The 25,351-nt window shown below is 37.1% G+C and overlaps 1 protein-coding gene across 1 annotated transcript in view; it reads left to right on the forward strand.

Moving 5' to 3' along the window:
- Positions 1–25,351, forward strand: part of LCOR (ligand dependent nuclear receptor corepressor) — a 62,903-nt gene that overhangs the window by 13,124 nt on the left and 24,428 nt on the right. The window contains exons 4-8 of the mRNA XM_058189121.1: positions 2,354–2,641; positions 7,978–8,071; positions 11,461–12,428; positions 13,849–14,022; positions 14,936–15,005. Of these exons, the coding sequence (XP_058045104.1) occupies positions 2,404–2,641; positions 7,978–8,071; positions 11,461–12,428; positions 13,849–14,022; positions 14,936–15,005 (1,544 nt within the window). The 5' untranslated portion in view covers positions 2,354–2,403. The remainder of the gene's footprint in view (positions 1–2,353; positions 2,642–7,977; positions 8,072–11,460; positions 12,429–13,848; positions 14,023–14,935; positions 15,006–25,351) is intronic.

Here is a 25,351-nt window from a genome sequence, read left to right on the forward strand (position 1 = left end):
TGCAAGTAAACGCCCATTTCTGTCAAAAAGGCATTGTAAATTGTGGTCACTTGACCATGGGAGTTGAAAATGGCTATAAATGCAGCCGATTTGCCAAGCACCCAAAATGTAGCCATGTGCCTGTTGGAACTTCAAATGCGGATCATAAATACCTTTTGGAGGGAGGCATCATAAGTTTGAATGGCTGCTAAGCGACTGGTTGTAAGTCGAGGACTACCTGTACTAATAACAATAGCTTTTACTTAGCACATTTCAAGTATTCACATCATATATATTATGGGCAAGTTTGGCTAATTCAATCCAGCAGGGTTCAATCCATCAAGCATTTCCAGATTCCTTTATTTTCCATTTAAAATTTTATTAATTTATCAGAATATAAAATATAAAGAAAACGAAAATATTGGGAGACTAAGGGAGGAAAAAAGAAGAAGGGGAAGAAGAAGAAAAAAGGCGTTGACTTCAGACTCTTTTTAGCACAGAAGAAAATAACATTCCAGCTTCAACTTTTTATTTTTACACAATAATATATATTAGCCATTTCTATAACAACAAACCTATTGTCAGGGTTCCAAGTAACAGCCCCAATGAAAAAAAAAACCCGAGGCTCGAAGATCCTCAAAGTTCCATTTTATTAGAAATGTCATATTGGCACATCTTGGAAAACCTGAATCTGAAAGCTTCCAGGTCCGTCCCCTCCCCATAGAAAAGTCTAAGTCACTGTCCAGCATCCACATGTCTTATCACATGACCCAATCAATGCACCATCCCAACTGGAGATGCCTCCCAGTCACACCCCAGGTGCAGGGAAAGATATCCTTGACTCTCAGAGAAAGGAATGTTATTATGACTATATTTCTTTCCTGCTCCATACAATCCCCCCTCCCAGTTTCCCACAGCACTAAACTTAGCAGGCCTTAAAATCCAATGCAGTGATGGCTTCCAGGCCTGACACCTATCTAATCAGCAAAACCAAAATCAGCGTTTCATTTTTTTTCATCACAAGTACATTTCCAAATGGAAACAAAATTAGATATGTTCTTTTCTTTAAATAAAGCAATCAATTTGACCATCTCTACTTTTTTTTTTTTTTTTGCTATGGGAGATGATATATATTTTTGTTTATACTTATTAGTCTTTATTATATTAAAATTTTCTACACTGTCTCGGGTTGTTTAACCTTAAAGCGGAAAGATCTTTTTAACATCAATTATAAAGCTTTAAACTTTTCTTTTAAAAATATTTCTAAAATTAATAAATTCTAATACATATTTTTTATTTCTTCCTAACATTCATATTTTCAAATTCAATCATATTTTACAAACTTTAGGAATTACTGAAGCATTTTTTATATAAAAAACCATTTTCAGACCCACTTTATGAGCACAAAACTGCATCAACACTTTCTTTCAGTTACATATATCAGATTTGTAAAAATTCATTTTAAGCCCAATTAATTCATTAAATTTAAGTTGCTCCCTCCTGCTTATTCTCATAGAATAAAATCTTTTTTCTCTGGAATTTCTATCAAGTCTCTTTCTCAAGGAGTTCTCAACCTTAAAAGTTTGAGGAAACATGAAGAAAACATCCCAAATTTGCCCTTTTGAAAGTTATAGATTTGCATGGGATAGTATTCTGTGCTCCTTTGGCATATAGCAATGTGGCCACATGACCAGAGAAAATGTCTTCGGACAATGCTTGTTCCGTTGGCCAAGAAACGAAGATGAACACTGTGCCCTAGAGTTGGACATGACTGGACAGGGAAACCTTTATCTTGTTTCAGTTGTGCTGAGAGGGTAGCATTATCATAACAAAGATTGGTATTAGATTTGTATTCCAAAGTTGCAGTTAAATCCTTTACATTGTCAGATATTTGTGAAATTGCCTCATGATGTATAGGAAGTTTCCAGGTCCTTTTGATTAAACAGTATCATCTATTGGGACCAGAAATGTGCTTTTTTTTTAGTTCTTATTCCTTGTGGAATAAGCTTCCTCTTCAGATCCAGGTGCCCCCCACCCTATTGTCATTTTAGGGGTTTTTGAAGACCTGACTCTTCATTCAGACTTTAAGCTAAAGTAGTTGGAACCCTTTGCAGGGTTGGCCAGATTCGTCTTGTCGTTCATTGTTTTTATCTGGATTGCATATTATTATTTGTTTTTAGTTTGTGAGCCACCTACAATCAGTGGAGGTCAGCAGTGTTCAGATCAAATAAACAATAAAAATATGTCAATCTTGAGCTGGCATTTTAAAATAATTGAACATGAATCTAAAAATATTTGTATGTAGATTATGAATGTATAATTCAGGTTTTACATTTTTTCTGAGTATTACTACTTCAAATTTTATGTCTTTTAGATAGTCCCAGGGTCTCAGACCCCAACATTCCCTTAGTGGCCCGCGAGATCATGCAGCGGATGATCCGACAATTTGCTGCTGAATATACCTCAAAAACTAGCTCTACTCAGGACTCCAGTTCGCCCAATAGCACAAAGAACCAAAGCCTGCTGAAAGCATCTCCGGTTGCCTCATCCACTGCAGGTGCAAGAGCTCAAAATCCCGTGCTCAGCAAACTTCTCATGGCTGACCAGGACTCACCCTTGGACCTCACTGTCAGAAAGTCACAGTTGGACCCTAGTGAACAAGGTATGCATGCCACATTTCTGCCTTGTTTTTTGCAGGTAGTTACAATACGTTAGTCATGAATTGTTAAATGAATAGAAGAATAAACTATGATTGTGAGATTTGGGAAATGTCTGCCCCAGCAGATTGGCCCATTATACGTGAGATCTCAAATTCTGCTCTCTTCCCCCAAATCTATGAGTGCGATGGCTATATTGGGAAAGCTGTTTCTGCCTTGTCATATTGAATGTTGAAAGCATTGAAGATCTATGTAATGTCAGAGATGAAACCACATTTAAGAATACCAGAACCTCTGCTGAACTTTAGAAATAACGAATTTTTTCATTCCTTATGCTTCTTCAGTCCAATATTTTTCTGTTCATATTGATGGTAGCTAGTTGTATTTATGCAGTAGCTGGCCTCGATCAATATTTGTCTGTAGCTTTGCCTATAATCCTTTTAAAAGTAAAACTTTATTTTTATGACAAATTGGGCATGTAAACAATTTTTATTTATTTATTTCTTTATAAAATTTGTGTGGTGCCCAAATTCATAACACGTCTTCGATGTGAAACAGTTTGGAAGAGTACATATCTTAGGGGCCATAGATCCCTGGAAAGATGCTATTCCAGATGGTATGCACTGCAACAGAAAAGGCTCACTTCCTGGATCCTATGATGACATTGTTTAATCAATCGAATCTAATGCATGCCAACATTACCAAATTGAACACAATTGGCAGACACCCAAAAGGAGACAGATGATAGACGCTATGCCACTGAATAGCTTTATAGATAATAACTAACACCTTGAATTGTATTCTGAAGCCTACTTGTAACCAGGATATCTGAGAAAGCAGATGGATTACATGGACTTACTGTGGCATGCCCATAGTTCCCCATTCTATCACATTCTGAACCAACTGCAGCTTCCAATTGGGTCTTCAGTGGCATCTCCCCATAGAGAGCATTGAGATAGTCCACATGTCAGGTAATCAGAGTTTGAATGACTGTTCAAGGCCCTCTTGATCCAGAAACTGATGCAATTGATGTACAAGATGAATCTGTGTAAACACTTTCCTGATCACAGTTATCAATTGCTTTTCCAAGTAGGAACTCTGAGTCTAGAAAATCTTCTGAATTGCTTGACTAGCAAAGTGCAATGCCATTCAGAACTAAGATGGAAAGTCACCTTTCCACGATAGCCACAAATACCCACAGTTGCTTGGTCTTGCGAGGACTCAGCCTGAATCTGTTTCTCCCCCTCCAGCCTCTAGGCACCTTGATCTCTTCCGCTGATCTCACAATGATATTAAAGAAGGGTCAGAGATTGAGCCCTATGACAGTTTGCATGTCAGAAACTATGGTTCAATATCATTCCTTCAAGGCATAGTCTTGCCAGCATGTATGCTAATGAAAACAAGAAAGCTGACAATCACCTCATCTTCTATTTTTACTTTGGGGAAAAGGTGCAAGGTAGTTGAAGCAATGTTGTTCTTTCAAACTATCTAGATTGAGAAAACCCTTGCTTGAAATTTCATAAGTAAGAGGTTTCCTACTTATGGTTTCCTAGTCCTAGTCTAGTTAAGGAATACTATTTTTTAAATTCCAGAAATGGCTAAATAAAACACCAGAAAGAAGCAGAAATAGCAAGGGTGGAGACATGTGAAGAACAAGTATTACAATCCAATATTGTGAAGATTGATAAAAATAAAGACAGGTTTTATTTCCTGAGTATTGGATTAGATTGAGAGCAAGATGCAAGTGAATGTGCACTGAACTTGAGAAAGGACATAATGAAAAGCTTCAGTTTTTAGGCTGAGTTTAGGTTGAAGGAGAGTGACAGAGAAGTGGACTTTGTGTTTGTGTTACAATTTACAGTATATCCACCCAATTCTCAGAAACGCTGAGTAGCTTACAGTAGAAATATCGTAACCTTAAAATTGTATGAATTTACTTTTTTAATTAATCTGTGACACAGTTTGGATATAGCTTGGTCATACACATTCCTAAATGCTTTCCTGAAGAACTGCATTTTTATAGCTCTCTGAAAATTTTGCAAGGCATGGATGGTTGCATATCTGGTGATACAGTGTTCCAAAGCCATTACTGAGAAGAAGTGAACCTCCAGTCCCTGAAGTTGCCCTCCTGCAATGATGGGACTCTCCACAAATACTTTTCCTATAAGTGCTTAGTGGTCAGGCCTATTCTACCTGAAGAAACTTGTCGCAAAGATATCGAAGCCCTGAGCACAGAGGGCTTTAAAAGTGGTAGACAGGACTTTGAATTGCACTAGGCTGCCCTTACCTAGAAGATTCAGTTATTGCAATATGTCCAGCAACTGGCAGCCTTCTTAGCTCCTGTTTTAATGGTGTGCTACAGGCAAAGTTTACTGCTTCCTTAATTGCCTAGACTGCTGTGTATTGTAATAGCTGAATCTTCCAGGTAGACTTGAATGGCAGCTCAATGTAGAGCACATTAGAAGATTACAGCTTTGTGGCGAGAAGGACATGAGTGACTAAGTAGGGCCACCTGTTCCAGGAAAAGTGATAAGAAAGAATGTTAAGAGCAATGTACTGTTGCTTTTCCTTGGTAGAGAAACTCAAGATTTTAATTGACCATTGGTGATATTAACAAATATAAATGGACCTCATTATCCATTGTTTCAATTCCTGCAGTTACGTGAACGGTAAAAAAACCCATTATTCACTAAAAAATATTGCATGTACCTTTAAGTTTGACATGTGGTTCTGTTTTTGAGGTTTTTTTTGTGTTTTTCACATGTACAAAATTGAGGATGGCCTTTTGTGCATGCACAGAGATTGTTTTTCAAGGTTTTGTTATTCATTGTTTTGCTATCTATGGATAGGCTGGAATGAAACCCCTACAAGTAATGAGGTCTTTTTTTTTTTTTTTAATTTGCATTTATATCCCGCCCTTCTCCGAAGACTCAGGGCGGCTTACACTATGTCAGGCAATAGTCTTCATCCAATTGTATACTATATACAAAGTCAACTTATTGCCCCCCAACAATCTGGGTCCTCATTTTACCTACCTTATAAAGGATGGAAGGCTGAGTCAACCTTGGGCCTGGTGGGACTTGAACCTGCAATATTGCAGGCAGTTGCTGTTAATAACAGGCTGCATTAGCCTGATGAGCCACCAGAGGCCCTTGAAAAGTCTTGAAAAGTCATTGCCTACTTAGTAGTCACCCACCCCATTTGCAGATGTGAGAGGCAAAGTATGTATTGCTAAGATGATGTGAGTTTCTTTTAACTACCTATTGTTTGAATAATTATTAAATCAGAACACATTGACAGTATAAAAGTTTGTGAGTTTTACTTAGCTATGTAAGAAAAGATCTGCAATAAGCTTCTTCATTAGTGTGCTAAAGATAGTGTGAATGTCACTTAGCATAGCAACAATTTTGATCTGAATTGTTAGAAAATGAAAAGCTTGAATTTTTACTCTATTTCACAAAGCAAAACTTGCAAACATAATCTTAGATGTGGACATTTATAACTACGGTAATAAGAGTATGAATTTTGAGTGGATGTAGAGATTCATTACTCAGACAATTATTATTTCCCTCTTATTGCTTCTTTAGAGTTGTTTGTAAAAGGGTATTTGTTAACAAAGTTATGCATTTCCTAAAAGTTATTATTCTTAACTTTGTGTTCCCAGGAGATTTTCCATGGAGTTAGTTTAGAGAAGTGTGTTTGACTACTTGGGAAAATCCTAGAAAAAAGAATGAAGCAGTGGATTTGCAAGCACTTAGAAAGAAGCAATGTGATTTCTATAACCATCATTTCATTAAACAAAGGCTATGTTAAACAAATCATAGTGGGGGTTTTTTTCTTTCGACAAAGTGACTAAATCCATAGATCAAGAGAATGCTATGAATATAATGTATCTAGACTTCAGTAGGACATTCAGGGAAGTTGATGAGAGCCACCTTCATAATAAAATAGAACAATGTGGGATAGGTGGTCCCACTACTAAATGAATTTGCAATTGATTGAACAACTGTAGCCGATGTAGGTGGAGTAAGGAATGCAATAAGACTTCAAGGTTCTATCATGGATCAAGTGCTCTTCAAAATATTTATAAATTACTCAGAAGAGGATTTAGTAGTGATGCTCAGTAAATTTACAGATATCACAAATTTGGGGTCAGCGAAGGATTGCCAATGCCTTAAAAGACAAACTCAGCATTCAAAAGGATCTTGATAGACTTGAACATTGAACCAACAAAATGCAGTTCAGTAGTAAGAAACGTAGTGTTCTGAATTTAGATAGAAAATGCAGAATATAGAGATACAAGATAAATGGTTCCTGGCTCAGCAGTTGTACCTGTGAGAAAGACCATATTAAATATGAACCACTGCAGCTACCAAGAGTGAATTCAGTCTTGGGCTGTATCAACATAAATTCAATGCCAAAATTGCAGAAAGTGATAGTTCTGCTCTATGCTACATCAGACCACTTTGGAATATTATACCCAGTTTTGGTTGCTACAATAAAAAAAAAGGATGCTGAGAAACTGGAAAGAGTACAGAAAAGAGCAACCTCCTGGTGAACGTCTTGGAAGCTAAATCATAAGAATGATTAAAATAATTGACTATATTTAGCTTGAATAAGAAAAGATGAAGAGTAGACATAACAGCAGTATTTCTATATTTGTAGGGCTGTCACGGGGAAAAAAAATACGGATTTATTCTCCATACTGCCCAAGGGGAGGACAGAAACCAATAAGTGAAACTTTACAGAGATAAGGAGGAATTTCCTGACTATGAGAGCTGTTAAGTAATGGAACAGCAGCATGGGTGCTCCATCACTGGTTTGACAGCCATTTGTCTAAGATGGTCCGAGGATTCCTGCCCTTGGCAAGTCGGACTAGAACTTCTCCAAGGTTCTTTTTAAACCTATGATTCTATGCTTCTAAGTAATTTTAATTGAAAATCATATGGAGAAGAAATGTTTAGCCACTCTCCATGTCTAAAATCTCAAAATATTTCCACATCTTTCTAGGATATAACCTGCTGATGTAGACCTTGCAATATTAACATTTTTGGCTAGAAATATTTATACTAATTGAAAAGTTTTTCATCTTTGCTAGCAAAAATATTGGAAGATTTTGCTTTGGGATTTTTTTTTATTTTTTTTTTGCTAAACTTAGGAATATGTTATAAACAATATAAATAAAAATACTTATTGATGTGCTAAAATACTTTAATGCGAAGTTCAGGAAGAGTCATTGAATTGAACCTAGATTAACAAGTTACGACCTTAATAAGTTTTCAAATATGTGTTTGGTTTTCCCATTCTTTCCCATTCTCAAATTACACTCATGTTGTTGCAGACGGAGTGCTTGATCTGTCCACTAAGAAAAGTCCTTGTGCAGGCAACGCCTCCTTGAGCCATTCACCTGGCTGCTCTGCTACTCCTGGGAATGGGTAAGAGAAATTCTTAATATTTTTGCTCACACCTAATGTTTGGGGATATAATTGAAGTCAACTATTTTTGATAGGTTGAGTTTTTAACTTTTTGGATTATTAATTAACTTAGAAAGTTTCTTATTTCCAATGTTCAACTATAAATTCAAGAGAAATAATCAGTCTTTCTGTTGAATATAGACATAGGGTTTTTCAGTTTTTAAAGTCTAAATTTATATCCAATGATTAACACCCACAGACTTGATGCAAAAGCACTTAGGCCATTATTATGTTTAAAAACTACCAAGAATTGTGTGAGGCACTACTTGTGTGAACCTGCACTTTGACTTGAAACTGTACAAATTACTTAGGTTCCATTTAAAACCTATGTACATTTATATTATCATAGCAACTCTATAAAGTATATATTATTATTGCAGTTAGAGCACTCCTAAATACAAGTAGTCCTCAGCTTACAACCAAAATGACTGTTTGAAATTACAGTAGCACTGAAAAAAGAGACTTATGGCTGATCCTCACACTTATGACTGTTGCAGCATCCCCCAATCACTTGACCAAAATTTAGACACTTGGCAATGATTATTATGTCATAAAGTCACATAATCATCATTTGTGACCTTCCCAGATAGCTTCTAACAAGCAAAACCAATAGCAGAAGCCAGATTAATATAACAACTGCTTGATTCACTTAAGAACCATGAGATTTACTTAACAACTGCAATTTTGGTTAACAACCATGGCTTTTTTAGGTTGTAAAATCTGACATGGCTCATTTAACAATCACCTTGCTTAGCAACAGAAATTCTGGTTCTAATTGTGGTCTTAAGACAAGAACTTCCTATATAGATCATTTATACATATGAACTGTGCATAGAAGACCTGCTGCAATTTTTAGAGGATCTTCAGATAGATTTCCTGCTATCATCTTTGGAGTAGTGGATTCTGCTTTTCACAATTAATATGACTACTACAAAGTTTTCATGTTTTCAAAACAGTGATATAGACTGAAAACAATGTAGTAACCATTCATCATAATGCATTATCCCGGGTACAAAGACAATACCTACCTTAGTTTATCTGCTATTGAAAACCTTGTTGAGAGGAAACATGTCAGTGAGTTTAAATCGCCTGTCATAGGAAGTTTAATTGTTTTTACTGCACACTGCAGAGAAGTGATCCTTGTAGTCCCTTTCAACTCTACAATTCTTTTGAGTCTGAAATGAAGGTTGGACCTTTGATCCTTAGCAGCTATCTACAACCATGTTGTTGATGGTTCTGTCAGTTTGGGTTATTAGGCCTCTAAAAGCTCTGCAGACTCCTATAACAGACTGCATGAGGTTGGCTGAATAACTGAGCCAGGCCTCATTTTTTAATAGATTGAAATGTTAATAGCTGATAGTTTCTACTTTTAACACAAACCAATCAAGAATGCTTAATATTAATGAACACAGTATTTGGACAAGGGTGCCAAAGCAAACTAGTGGGTGACGAATTGTACAAAATTTGTTAAAAGATATAGGCAGAGGAGAAATAACCATTATTATAACACAGTACTAGCATTGCACTAGTTTCTTACGATTCATTAGGTCAAGGCAGATTTGTAAATACTTGTATTGAGGATGTTTTCAAAATAAAATACTGAATAAAAGCACTTACTATACTATTCTAACTCTATGCTGGGAAAGACTTCTCTTGAAAAAGCTTGTGTAGTCCTGTTGGTTCTGAATTCTTAGCTATGTCTGCGGATATAAATCATTTAGAAGTAAAGAGATACAGAATGGCATTGTAAGGGCTATAGTAGATATAAGAGTAAGGATAAACTACATAAAAATATTTTCTGCAGGCTTAGTTTAACCATGTAAATATGTTGTTATAATTAGTTGGACTTCTACATAAAATAGCATTGTTGGCAGCCACTGATTTTAATTGCAAAATGAAGTATTTAAATCACTCACTACATGGATTAAGTCTCGTGATATCTAAGCTCCAAAAATCCTAAAGTTTCTTAAAGAAGAATATCTGACTACATCTGTTCATTTTCTGAACAATTTAGCATAAATTTCTGAAATTTGTTTTAAACATTACATACCACATGGAAAGTTGAAGATCATCTTCAAAAGATCAGCATATTTTGCTGTGTCTTATATAAAGAAGTTGGCATTAAGTGTTGTCAAACAGTACCGTTTATCTTTGTTTATGTTTGTACTGTTAAGTTTAATGCCATTGAACATTTGTTTTCTTAATCAATGTTCCCTGGACAATGGTTCACTTTTATCAGACTAGTAGAAATATTCAGCACATGTTAAATGTCTTATCAGAAATATAAACTACAGGGCTGTTTTGTTCAGAAACAATGAATAACACCTGTTATCAAAACAAAATGTTAATTTTGGATTCTAATATTGAAAACAGATGCCTAAAGGATTAGAATCCCTAAAAACTTTTTAATATGTTCTTTGTCCATTCTGTGCTCTCATATCTTTCTAGTTGCAAAATGGGAAAACTTGCATTATGATTGTCCTAATGGAAACAACAAAGAGGAATGTGTTAACATATGCTTTGGGGGACTATTGGTTAGAATACATTGTAAATTTATGGGTTTTTAATAGTCTGATTAAACTGGATAACATTAAAATAGATTAATTCCTAATCTATTGAATTAGTAAAGTTGCAAGGTGCATAGACTGCTGAGTACTGTAGTTTTGAAATAGAAACTGTTTCTTCATGACTTGGCATAAAGAAAAAAATGAGGTTAATGTTTTTGTAACTCATGATGTCAATTTTTAAAAATAAATGAAGTCTGAACATTAGTAATAAATTTGTGAGCTCTTCATTATTTTTGTTTTTGTGTTTAATGGGAACAAAATGATTTGAATTCTGCTGAACAGTTTTGATGCTGCAGCAGCAACAAGCATGCATAGTGTGAATCCATATCGTTTTCACTTTTTATAAAAAGTGCAGATGGCTGATGTGTATGAATGTGTGTTGAAGTTGCTGCAATTTGTCACTTGGCTTACTCTTTTATTACTGTACTTGTTTAGTGGTAACGTCACACTAGTAATACAGTCGTGAATAGACTCTGGTGATTATTCCTTTCTAATCTATAATTAAGATGCTATTTTCAGACACTTGCGCGAAGTCTTTTCTGCTCCAAGATTTTGTGAACCCAACCAAAGACCAGCTGACAGGTTTCATTTTTCTTTGCCCAAAAAGCTTCTCTTTGTTTTTTGAACATTTTTAAAAACTGACTGCTGAGACTTTAAAAAAATAATAAAACCACAAAAGTGATGTTACCCAAGCAAGGCCTTCTAATAAAGGAGTGGCCCCCTCACCCATTCCTCCCTACCTGTGCAAGTCCTGCTCACATCAGTTTCCTTCCATCCAATTAGGCGACCTGGGAGACCCAGCCAGCACCATGCAGAGGGACTTCGGAGTGGTGATGGGGTACCCCCAAGAAGCTGGCAGGATGGAACGAGGGAAGGGTCTGGCCACTCCACATCTCTCAAAGTTCCATTGGCTCGATCACTGCAGATAAGTGAAGAACTGCTGAGCAGAAACCAGCATGCTACCGCTGCCAGCCATGGGCCATCTGGGTTGCAGAATCACGGACAGCACATGATACTATCCAGGGAGGCTTCTTGGGCAAAACCACACTACGAATTCAACTTTACCCGAATGAAATTCAGGGGAAATGGTGCACTCCACAACATCAGTGACCTTCCTTTTCTTACAGAAAACTCTGCTTTTCAAAAAATGGCACTTCAAACTAAACAGGATGGGAAAAAGGACATGAGCCATTCAACTCCTGTGGATTTAAAGATACCACAAGTTCGAGGCATGGACCTTTCATGGGAATCCCGTTCTGGTGACCAGTATAGCTATAGCTCTTTGGTGATGGGTTCACAAACGGAGAGCGCGCTTAGTAAAAAGTTAAGGGCTATCCTTCCGAAACAAAATAGGAGGAGCTTGCTGGATCCTGGACCAGATTCCTGGGGCTCAGATGCTGAGCAATCTACCTCTGGACAGCCATATTCCACCTCTGATCAGGAGGGTGATCCTGGCTCTAAGCAACCTCGGAAGAAAAGAGGCAGATACAGACAATACAACAGTGAGATATTGGAGGAAGCAATTTCTGTGGTGATGAATGGGAAAATGAGCGTTTCCAAAGCTCAGAGTATTTATGGGATTCCCCACAGCACCCTGGAGTATAAAGTGAAAGAGAGGCTGGGCACTTTGAAAAACCCTCCAAAGAAAAAAATGAAATTAATGCGTTCGGAGGGACAGGATGTCTCTGTAAAGCTTGAGATAGATCCCCAGGGAGAGGCAGCACACAGTGCAAATGAGTCAAAGGATGATTAGGGATGTTGTAGAGTGCCAATTACATAATAAACTGGGTGAGCACTATGGCATTGTTCAACTCCAGCTGTGTGTACCTAACTCCTCTTCAATCACTGGGTGCAGAACACGTTCCATTGCAATTCAGCAGAGACTTGTGAGGGCACGGGAAAAGGGTGCTCTGAATGTTGCATATTTGTAAATTTTCTGGCTCAGTATGGCTTAGAGCCTTTTGTGTTTTGTTTTGTTTTGTTTTTTGGCCTTTTGCATGTTTCTCTAATATTTTATAGAGAATTGAGTTACCTCACAAAAATGCAGACATGGAAGTGGACTGCTTGCCTCTTGAGCCTGCATGGACTTTCAGTTATTTTACTGGGTTTGCTTTTTTCATATGGCCTTTTAAATAATAATAATAATAATCCCTTTCTTGAGCTCTTAATACCAGAATTTGAAAACAAAACTGGATTATTGGATTATACTTAGATTTTCTCTTTTTGTTCCCTTGGATCCATCCAGTTGGTTGGAAAGAATTTTTTAAAATAATAATTGGTCTGTTGGAATTCAGAGATTTGGGGCTGGTTTGTTATTGGATCTAATAGGAGCCATTTTGTTTTAAATTCGGGAGGTTTTTTTTTTTAGTTGTTTGCAATCTGCTTAGTGTTCACCTGGTGAAGCGGGTGGGAATGGGACGGGGGAATCTTTACATACGTACACTACCTGCAAAATGCTTTGGTTAATTTCTTTGGAACACTATTTTCATTGTAATTTTATTCATTCTTTTATAAAGGTGAGGGTTGGACTTGCCTGCTTGAGGATGTAGCCTTATCTCAACAAACTCCTTGTATTCTAGGAGAATCAGGGTACACTGGATGATACACTAGGGTATTCCTCATTTTAACAAGAATATGGTTTTTTGTGACCAATATGCTTTTCGTAGATTTGATCCTGAGTTCACTAGACTGTGTGTTTCCAACAATTAGTTAAAACATACCTTTCTGGGGGTCAGAAATACATATAACAGTTTACTATATTCTTGGGCAAACAAACAAAAACCCTCATAAATTCACTAATTTCTAAATATTACAACCTTAGTAGTCTGACTAAATAGTTGTATAAATGAAGGATCTATGTTATAATGTTCAGGGAAGAAATTTTTACAAATTTTAATAAAACCTATGATCAGATCATTCTGGTCTGGTTTAGGCTGAGCATCTTATCTAGCTATAACGCTGTCAGGGTTGAACACCCAATGGGTGTTTCCTTTTTAAATACTAAAGTTGCCAGTAACAGGAAATGTTCTTGCATCTCCTGACATTTTGTTTTTGTTTTATCCACTATTGATTTAATAGTGGAGTAGCACACACATAGGTAAATCATCTGAAGCACTCCTAATCCACAATTCAACCTTTTTAGTTAGCATCTTTTCATTCTTATATTTTAAGCTTTAAGTAAAGCTTTCTGGATCTGCAGCTTCACTGAATTAGACTTAATGGTTCTTCAGGTAGAGAGACAATTGATCATAGCTGTGCAAAAGATTGATAGGACTCCATTCTGCTTTGCACAACCAAAAGAGGTAATGGGATTTATATGTAAGATGACATTAAGCACTGTTCATGGTTAGTTTTTGTCCTGATGACTGAAAGTGGATGCTATGATTCATAAGAAGATGGCCTAAGTAACCCCAGGACTGCTGCTTGAATTTGGGGCAATTAATTGTGGGCCTTCTTGATTTGTTGACTGAATACAGTGGATTCCTGGGAAGCAGAGGTTAGGCACACCATTGCTGTCATGTTAAATATGCACTTCTCATTCTTGAGAGAGATTGGGCTTCTAGCCCATATATACTTTGTACTACTGTTAATGTACTTTTTTTAAATTGCTTAATGTATTTCCATACTCAAAAAGCAGAGTTCCTTAGCTGTCCTAGATGCCATCTCAGTACAGACATCTGTTTAAAGCCCTGTAGTAGTATAGAAACTCTGCAATATAATCCAGTTTCACTGGAGATTGCAATAAAAATGCACTGTTTTAAATTTGTGGTTTCATCTGCTATTGAAAGTGTGGGAGAGGGTTTGCTGCAAGCTAGAAGTGTAACACTTGCATAGACTTTAGCTGTCTGAGGTTTAACCTTTTGTGACTGTTTTTATTTAAGTGATGTATGGATTGAGTTCCGTAAAATCTGTTGTTGTATTTGGTGTGCTCATTTTGCTTACTTAATATTTTCAATTTGTATCATTAAGTGGATGACAATCGTGCAGCAGAAAAATGGTGTGCCTACCCTTTAATGCTGCAGTTTAGAAGAGAACTAATTGTATGTCATTTCAGACCATAGGTTGAGAACTGTAAATAGATAGTGATAGTTGTGTATTCTTATTGCTTTGGTTAGAAAATGAATTAAACAACCAAACAATTTTCTCAGATTTAAGTCTTGGGACCTGAAGATTGTAAGATTCTTATCTACAAAGCTTTGAAATGTAACACTTATTATCTGTGATCACTTTCTATTCAGGTAAAAAAAAAAAAACCCAGAAGCTTTGGAACAACCATATTTCCTCAAAAGGTCTCTGTTTTTAAAAAGAAAAGAAAAAGAAAAGAAAAAGTAGGTTATTTTTAAAGCACTAATTGCATTACTTTGGTAATTGCAATATAAAATAGCCATTATTGTTTTGTGAAGCATGTTTAAAATTAGTTGTCCCTTTTTAAAATTTCAGAAGCCTCTCAAAAATAAACAAAACGCTGCTGAATATTCAAAAGATATAAATATATCTATATTTTATCTTATTGTAGGTTTTGTAAACTTAGTTGTAATATTCAGGTGCACCTTTTTAATGTTAAACTTTTGTTATAAGATTTCATCTTACTTGTTTTTTCCAAGGTGGTTCATCCTGTGGCTGTATCTTGCTTTAGTTCCCTAAGTGGTCCATTAAAGTCAGACTGCTCTAATAGGCGCCTTTGGTGTAGCTTTGAGTAGTATTTGGGAGCATTTCGCCTGTAGAAAAAATGGAATCAGTGTTTACCCATTAGCATGTTCAATTTTCTGCTGAACAGACATTTGTATGACCAAAATCCCAACTGATCATAGGTTGAAGTGGGAAAATATGGTTTTTTGTAAGAAAATCTTTGTTTCCTCCCATTTCTAATAACTGGACGTTCTTGTAAAATTTTGCAAGAAATGTTTGCCTTGTTTTCCTTGCTGATTTTCATGGCAGGTTAAGGAATAGCCAAGTGCAATGCTTCAGAAGTTAAGTCTGTAGGAGGAAAATTGGGGCATTTTTATCATGTATGTTAAACCTAAAACCAGAATTTTTGTAGAGATATGGCATATCTGTTGATGGTGTTGTTTGCACCTGCACAACAGAAACAAACTCTGAACATCATTTATGGCAGCCTCTGCTTTTAGAGACGGTATATGAAGGGTGAGTTCTCCCTTTACTCCCAGCCCAGAAGACTAAGGACTATGTGTGTGTGGATTTGAGAGAGAGAGAGAATGTGAGTATGTGTGTGTGTAAAAAATGTTTAAAATCAAGTTTTGTATTGTACTGGAATTTTAGATGTTGGTTGGTGACCTTTTACTGCAGCAGGTTATACAGATGACTAAGGCTTAGTGTTGTAGGGGTACAAGTGTGGAGTTTATTGTACAGTTCTGTGGAACAAGCCCCGTTTGTAGAAAATGTACCAGGTTTTTACTTGGATCTGTAAAATATAAAAGTTATTTCGTGAAAAATCTGGAGATCTGATGAACAATTACCTCTCTATCAGCTATTTTAGGACCTCATTTCCAGTGCCTCAGGCCTCTTCACCATACTGTAGTTATAAAGAATTCAAGTTATAGGACTTGGGCTATAGTCTTACTTTTAATTATCCAAGTGAAATAATCCCCAAATTGATTAATTTAAAGATCCTACACTGGCATCCCTCCAAATGCATCAATAATACATCATTATTTCTTGCAAATTTCAAGGCTGCTCCCAACTGCTTAACCAAAAGCCCCTAAGTTGTATGTATTCTTAACTATGTTTTGAAACAAATCTGATATTCTGATATTGTTTTAGGAATACAATGTGTCTTTTAAAGAGGAGAGCAGTATGAGACTGCTTTCTTTGTAATAGTTGATTTTGAATATTGTCAAGTATAGGCAGTTGAGGGAACTTGATTTTAAATAGATACAATATTTAGTCACAATTTCTAATCCAATACATTTTGGATTAAATGCTTATAAATATTGTGAGTTTTTTAGTGGTGAAAAGAGTTATGGCACATGGGCAGATGGGGAAGCACATTTACCATTCTCTTCTCCTATTCAGAAGCACTTTGCTAGAGCTCTAGAAATTTAAGTCATCTCCTTCAGTCCAAAAGTGAAAAGATTAATGTGCTAGACGAGATTGCCTGAAAGATTTAAGCAGCCTTCAAAAGAACAGTTTGTAATGTAAACAATTGAGATAAGACCTCTTGCTTTCTTCCTTGTAGTTTAAAAAGATTTCTGTTCTCGTTTTCTCTCTCTCTCCCTCCCCCCCTCCCTCTCCTTTTGATAACTTGAATTTGCTGACTGCATATTTTGATACTTGCATTTGGTGTTTTTAATTATTTGTCTACTGGTGTTTTTAATCTATTGTCAGACTTTGTTTAGAAACTCTACCATGCTTCTTCATATTTTACATTTGGTAGAGATAGTTATATATTTTCAATCCACACTTACTGTTTTACTTCTCAGTAAATAAACAGGTTAATAATTTACATGTCTTTTAACAGTAGAGGATCTCTTTACAAAAGTATTTGTTTAATAGACAAAATTGCTGAGTAATATGATAGGTGAATAATTGGTAAATTATTTTATCATTGGTTTTCCAAATTAATTTGTGAAATACAGGTAGTTTCTAAGCAGTTTAAGAAATGAAAAGAAAAATTAGTTCAGTAGCTGAGATTCTGGTTCACTTGGGACATGATAATTATTTTCCATCATTCACCCTACCAACAAATTTTAGCTTCTTTCTATCACAAAAGAGGACAATGCAATAGCAGTATCAATTATTATAACACCTTACATTTGACTATCTGATAATTGGATATTATCATAATTATCCTATGAATTCTGATAATTCTTCATAGGAAGGAACGTGGAACAAGTTGATCAGGAATCATCACTAAATCAGAAGTGATCTTTGGAGCTAAAAGGAATAGAATTAAAAGAGTTGATTATGCAGCTCTTGGATATAGAACTTTTGGTTATTTTTTAGATAATACATCATAGAATATCTAGCCATGAGTTGAAATTTAATAAATAGGTTTTCTGCTGAATGTAGAATTATGCAATTATAATTTGAACAGAAGTAATAGATATACTTTTACTTCCTTTCATTTGCAGATGAAATTATGTAGGCAGATGATCCATACTGAAGATATTATAGTAAGAAAATATTAGCCATTGCATGCTTTCTCTGATGGATAACTGGATTTTGTACCTTTTGTATATCAGTAGCATTCTTGATAGGACAGAAGTATTCTAATTGGATTATGTCCTGAAAGCACTCATTATATTTTCTTCAAGAAATTATCACCCTGCTCATAACACTCCCATTAATTATTTTTCTAAGATTCCAAGATCTTTCTCTCATATTAGTACAACATATACTAAGAATCCTTGATAAGAAAAAACTAACCGAGGGGTAACAAGTTTATAAAAAATAGATGGATATATTTCTTCTCCCATTCTGCAATTATGGGTATGCCACCTCAGTCTCTAATGTACCTCACATTTGGTGCTACATTTAACAGAACTTCACAATTTTTATAAAAATATCTATTAATCTTTACAGTCCATTAATATATCTGTCTAATCAGATTTTTAAAAATAACAAAAAGAAAAGCAGGAAAAGGATCTTCAGCACTTTTATTATTACAACTCTAGTCTTACTTTATCTGGTCTTCAAGTCTAAGGTACTATTAAAAGTTTCAGTCCACAAAAGATTTATTGCTTTTAGGTCAGATGATTTCTATTGATAATAAATAACTCAGTTATATAATGTTCAGGAAACTTGTAGGCATACATGTCTGATACTTTACATTTCAATAGACTATTTTAAAGACCATTTAGGGCTTTAAAATTTGGAGTCTAAATGTGGGAGGCTAAGTTAAGTTTCCTAAATGAAGAATAATTGTAGAACATTGTGTGGAATTTGGTTTGAGAATATATCACTAGGGAAATGGGTAGGGATTTTTCTCCTTTTTATCTTCAGGGAATGAACAGTATTTAGAATCTTTGATTGAAATTCAAGCCTTTTTACCATGTAAATTTTAATATAAATTTACTGACATGCTTTTACATCAGAGGACTGAAAATGGATCTTAATGTTTAAGTAGTTGGATGGTATATTTGTTATGCCATTAACTTGTTGAATGGTATATTTCTTAAATGAAGGGAGAATTTTAAAAAACAAACTAGAGTAGCATACCAGCATTAGTGATCTTAAGGGATTTTATAATATGTTATAGAGAAAATACATTAAAATCTAACCTTGAATTGCTAGTCTGTAATTAGGTGCATCCTAATTTAGTTGTTGGAAAGAGGGTCGGTGGCGGCTGTCGTGTACCCTAGCCTCAAAGAAAAAAAACCTGACAGATGGCAACCTCTCTTGAGTTCCATTTGGGGTAGAGATCTATGGGACTTTGGTTTACAGTAGCTAACAACTGCTTAAACATGTCTAAATATGTTTTGAGTGTTTGCTCATAACTTTCTAACCTCCACTCAATTGTCAAATGTTGGTATTTTATCAGTCCACAGTGTAAGTTTTAAACTAATGTGCTTAAGATTCCAGCTTGTACACACACTGTTTGAAAACCCTCAGGGACAGTTTACACACTACCCTCATTCAATTCAGGTACTTGTACACTATTCTTAAACCTAGCAGTGACTCGTGGGTTTTTTTTTTGTTTTTGCTTTTTTTTTTAATGTGCTAATAGCACATCCTTGATGAATGTCAATTTAAACTCAGTTCAGGTATCCAGGTATAACTCAGCCAAACGGATTTTAAAGCTGCATATTACTCTCCAGCACGCAGTGCCTCAGACACGTAGTGGCATTCTGTATATTCAGTTATTACTACTGAGCAAGATCGCAGGGGGGGGTTCCTGATAATTATGTATTGTAAGAAATTTCTATATATAGTATGTGTATTATGGTATATACATATATATTATATATGTAATCTTAAATATTTAAAAATGCCACTACCAAGCCAGCACAGCTAATGTCAAATACATTCCTACTTGCCTCTGTAAATAGAGCAGGGGCAGCTTCTCAGTCTAGCTGTGGTTTCTCCTTCATCTTAGGTACTTCTAAGCTTGAGCATTGGCCCTTGGATGTCTGACCTCTACATTCTAGTTATGCAATGTCTCTAGGAATTCTGTGCACTGGCCACTGTGATGGAAGCCAATGGGTCAGACAGGCTCGAGTTTATTAGTAACCCTTCTGCCAAAGTTGATGTGATACGGCAAGTGTGTAAATTTTTCAAATAATCAGCAGGAGCACTTATATTGTAGAAACGTATGATCTTTTCCAAATTGTAGCCCTTTTTGGGTGTTTCACCTTTAATTGCCATGCATTAATCATGAATGTATTGGCATTTCACAGCGCTAATAATGGGTCTATTGGTGAGCATTAAAGTTGGTGTGAGTAATATATTAGCATAATTACAACTGCTTGTACTGGCATCAATTTCGCTGTAACTATACACTAATGATGCTTCTGTATTATTATTTGATGCTTTTACACTTTAGAAAGTTCTCTGCATGTAAAATATGGAAAAATGGCATTTTTACAGACCTCTAAAAGTATAAGTGTCATGGAAAAATAAAGCAGGAACCCCCTTTTTAATCTATGGACCTCATTTCAATATACTGTTTACAATTTGACGGAATTGTATAAGTTAATATTTCTCTTGTACTGTAGCTTGTATTTATTTACAGATTTTTTGTACTGTGTGATTTGAACTTTTTTTTTTTTGTTCCTTGCTATGATCAACATTTTATGTAGTAGAGCACTTATGATCACAAATTAAGGTTTTGGTTTGATTGCACTACATTTAATTTTTAATGCAGTTCTGATTTTTTGACTGGACTTAATAAGCTGTGTCTTAATATATGTGATAAGTACTTATAAAATTTTAATTCATGTGGTTCTCTCTCTCTCTCTCTCTCTCTCTCTCTCTCTCTTTTCATTGTATGTCAAAATGCTGATTCTATTGTGCATGTATAAGGGTTAAACAGCCCTCTTGTATTTGGCCATGTCATTTTGGAAACACATTCCCAGCTGTAATATGTATGGTAGTTTTCACTGGATGCTAGACTTTTCAGAACCACTATTCTTCTAATAAATTTTGTTGTGAAAACCTGAACGTTTTAAAGCATTGCTTTCTAAAGTGTCTTTTTAAATAATAATGGTAATGCTTTTCATGATGTATTTGTCTAATGGAATATTGAAGTAGATTGATGTGCTTCAATGAGCTGAAGCCACAAATGTATTTGAAAAGTCAAACAGATGCCTATGAATGCAAATATCTGCTCCTGCAGCAAAATGTTTACATCAGTTTTAGAAATGGGATCTTACATGAATTGACTGAATATAGTTCTTCCCTCAGAGAAGAATTTGGATTATAAATAATATTTGATGAGGAATGTCATCACAATTTTGCCTATCATTTTCATTTACAGTATTTTTTTCTGAATATTCTTTCAGTGCAGTAAAATATTAGTATTACTGCAGTAATGTGAGTTTTTCCAGGCTCTCTAGATGTGATAAATCTCAGACCTTTGATATGTCATTATATTCAAAAGGAATTATCACTACGTGAAAATAATGGATGAATTTATATCTATCTCATTGTATCAGAAATATACCCGTGAAATCAAATTGAATATTTGCTAATCATTGTGCTCAATATTAGAATTATATTTGCGAAAATCTTATATTTATATTCAAGATAAGAATAAAGTATAATCTAGTACATTTAATCATTAAAATTCCTCCTCTTTCTAAAACAGCTTTTTTATTCTGTTCTTCTCACAGGGTGATTCACTGTATTCACCCAATATTTTCATATTATTTCTATAATCATACCTGTCTCATTTTGGCAGCTTGCACAGTTCTCAAGTTACATATATATCACCTTTTTTATTCTAGCTTTATTTATCTTTGGTATAGAGTTTTTAACAATGTTCAATTCTCATTTATTTTATGAATAATATAAATTATCTTGTTAAAACAAGTGGGTCTGGGTTCATGTTCATAGGCAGCCAGGGACTATTATTCTCATACATAATGCTATACCAATAGAAAATCACAAAAATGCTTATATTTTATTTATTTATTTTTATTTATTTATTCGTATTTTTATACCGCCCTTCTCCGAAGACTCAGGGCGGTGTACAGCCAATAAAACGACAGAAATCCCAACAAATTTAAAATACACTATCAAATTTAAAAAACTGATTCAATCGCTGTAACTTAAAATATTAGCTAAAATTTATCAAAACTAAAACCTTGGTAAAAACCCTATTAAAACCCACTAAAACCCCCATACTAAAATCAATCAGGCCAGCCCCGCTTGGTGAAAAAAGAAAATCTTGAGCTCGCGCTTAAAGGTCCGGAGATCAGGGAGGAGACAGAGTCCCACCGGCAGCTCATTCCATAAAGCCGGGGCCCCCACAGAGAACGCCCTTCCCCTGGGGGCCGCCAGCCGACAGTGACTAGCCGACGGCACCCTACGAAGACCCTGTGGGCGCGCACTGGACGTATCGGACAATGGGAGGTAACTGTTGGCAGCAGGCGGTCCCGTAAATATCCCGGTCCAATGCCACGGAGCACTTTAAAGGTGATAAACAATACCTTGAAGCGCACCCGGAAGACCACCGGCAACCAATGCAGCCTGCGCAGGAGAGATGTTACATGGGAGCTACGAGGAGCTCCCTCAATCCCCCCGTGGCTGCATTCTGCACCAGTTGGAGCCTCTGGGTGCTCCTCAAGGGGAGCCCCATGTAGAGAGGATTGCAGTAATCCAGACGGAAAGTGACGAGGGCATGAGTGACCGTGCATAACGCGTCCCGGTCCGGGAAAGGGCGCAGTTGGCGAATCAGGCAAACCTGATGAAAAGCTCAATTGGCGATGGCTGTCAAATGGTCTTCTAAAGACAGCCGTGCATCCAGGAGAACGCCTAAATTGCGCACCGATTCCCTGGAGGCTAATGATTCACCCCCCACAGTCAGCGATGGAGTAAGCTGACTGTGCCGGGACGCCGGCATCCACAGCCACTCCGTCTTGGATGGGTTGAGTCGGAGCCTGTTCGTCCCCATCCAGACCCGAACGGCCTCAAGACACTGAGTCATCACATCGACGGCTTCGTTGGGGCGGTTCGGGGTGGAGATGTACAATTGAGTGTCGTCAGCATACAGCTGACAGCTCACCCTAAAACCACGGATGATCTCTCCTAGCGGCTTCATATAGATGTTGAACAAGAGGGGCGAGAGAATCGACCCCTGCGGCACCCCACAAGTGAGTTGCCTAGGGTTGATCTCTGCCCCCCTGTCAACACTGTCTGCGAGCGGTCGGAAAGGTAGGAGGAGAACCACCGTAAAACGGTGCCTCCCACCCCCAAGCCCTCCAAACCGCCGCAGCAGGATACCATAGTCGATGGTATCGAACGCCGCTGATAGATCTAACAGGACAAGAACAGAGGAACAACCTCTGTCCCGTGCCCTCCAGAGATCATCAACCAACGCGACCAAAGCCATCTCTGTGCTGTACCCAGGCCTGAAGCCGGACTGGCACGGGTCTAGATAAACAGTTTCCTCCAGGTACTGGGGGAGTTGCCAAGCCACCACACTCTCTACAACATTCGCCAGAAAGCAAAGATTGGAGACTGGACGATAATTAGCTAAAATAGCTGGGTCCAGGGAAGGCTTCTTAAGGAGGGGCCTCACCACTGCCTCTTTCAAGGCGGCTGGGAAGACTCCCTCCCTCAGAGAAGCGCTGATAATTCCCTGGAGCCAGCCTCGTGTAACCTGGGTGGCCAGTACTAACCAGGAGGGACGCGGGTCCAATAAACATGTGGTGGCATTCAACCTCCCCATTATCCTGTCCATGTCATCGGGAGTCACAGGATCAAACTCAGCCCAAACAATGTTCTCAAGACGTGCCCGCATCATCCTGTCCGGATCTACCCAATCTGTGTCCAACCCATCCCGGATCTGAGCGATTTTATCGTGCAGATAACTTCCAAATTCCTCAGCCCGACCTTGCAAGGGGTCCTCCCTAGCCCCCTGAAATAGAAGGGAGCGGGTCGCTCTAAACAAGGCGGCTGGGCGGTTATCTGCCGATGCTATAAGGGCGGCCAAGTATACTTGCTTTGCCGTCCTTATTGCCACTAGATAGGTCTGAATATGTGACCGTACTAGTGTTCGGTCAGATTCGGAGCGGCTGGCCCTCCAGGCGCTCTCTAGGCATCCTCTCCGGCGCTTCATCTCTCTCAGCTCCTCAGTAAACCAAGGAGCCGGTCGAGAGCAGTGCCAGGTCAGAGGCCGCATCGGCACGACGCGATCCAAAGCCCCCGCCGCCGCCCTTTCCCAGGCGGCAGCAAGTTCCTCGGCCGAGCCGTTGGCCAGCTCCTCAGGAAATGGCCCAAGCTCCGTCAGGAACCTACCCAGTGGTCAGCTCCAAGGCTGCCATGGAGGCCATGAACTCCCGAGCTAACGACGATGACTCACCTACTGACGGCAGATTGAAATCCCCCATGACCATAAGCCTGGGGGTATCAACTGCCGCCTCGGCTATCACGTCGAGCAGCTCAAGCAGGGCTGCTGTCACGTGGCAGGAAGCCTATCTTTTCCTATCTTTTTAATGGTAAAGAAATATGCTCAAGAACATTGGTAGAATGAACCCTCCTTTTTGGGGGTGGAGTATCCCATAAAACAGAGATATACAATAGTCAACAAACAGTTCCTGTTCAAGAAAGGAATGGGTCAAACTGTACAGCAAGAGGCTGGCCTGGACCTTGCATTTTAGGGCGTGTGTTGCCAGGTGCCTTTGGCAGGGTTGTCTTGCTTTCTTTTTACCCTAATTAAGCACATGCTACTTAAAAAGGTACATAATCTGCACTCTATTTAAATGCAACCAGTTTTTCTTTCCACACCATTTCCTTGGATGCTGGATTGCTATCAGAATTGCTACCTTCCAAATGCCCTATAACTGGTTCACAGGAATCGCTGTGTTAACATCCCTGCCAGATAAGGAATTCAAAAGGATTTTTAGAGAATTAAACTACCATTTCTTCTAACATAATATCCAGACCTCAGCATCATTAGAGTGCCACAGAACTTTGCAACTTTAGGTAAATGCTTTTTAAGAGTTTTAAAATTGAATGTTTAATGCAATAGCAGAGAGTGAAGTATACATCACTGGTTTCTTCCATATCTACGTTTAGTATATTACTACAATACCAATTCTCTTCATACTACCCATCCTTTGCTGAAAATAATAGCTTTTTCAGATGTGTTCTGCCTTATTTCTTTAAACAGATCACTACAATATTTAATAGAATTTACTGTTTAAGTGATAAAGTGGAACGTAGATGTATTTTCTTAAATTTGAATTCTTGTTTGAAAGTGAGCTCTAGTGAGCAGGACCATTGATCAAGAATGGTTTTCTGTTAGGTAGTTGTTTTTTTTTTAAAAACTAACATTGGGCTAAAATTATCCATTGTGATGCCGGTACAAATGTGTGTACAGTATTTCTTTAATAATCTATTTTCTTTTATCCCACTTACTTTAATGAGGGCATCTTGATTATACATATTCTAGTCTAGATATAAAGATTTCACAGTTCATTTTCTATGCTTGGAAGTGGCTATATATAAAGCTTGTATGGTTTGTAAGCAGTCCAGCAGGTGAAACCATATT

The sequence above is a fragment of the Ahaetulla prasina genome, chromosome 6, assembly GCF_028640845.1.
Source record: "Ahaetulla prasina isolate Xishuangbanna chromosome 6, ASM2864084v1, whole genome shotgun sequence".
Classification (NCBI taxonomy): domain Eukaryota; kingdom Metazoa; phylum Chordata; class Lepidosauria; order Squamata; family Colubridae; genus Ahaetulla; species Ahaetulla prasina.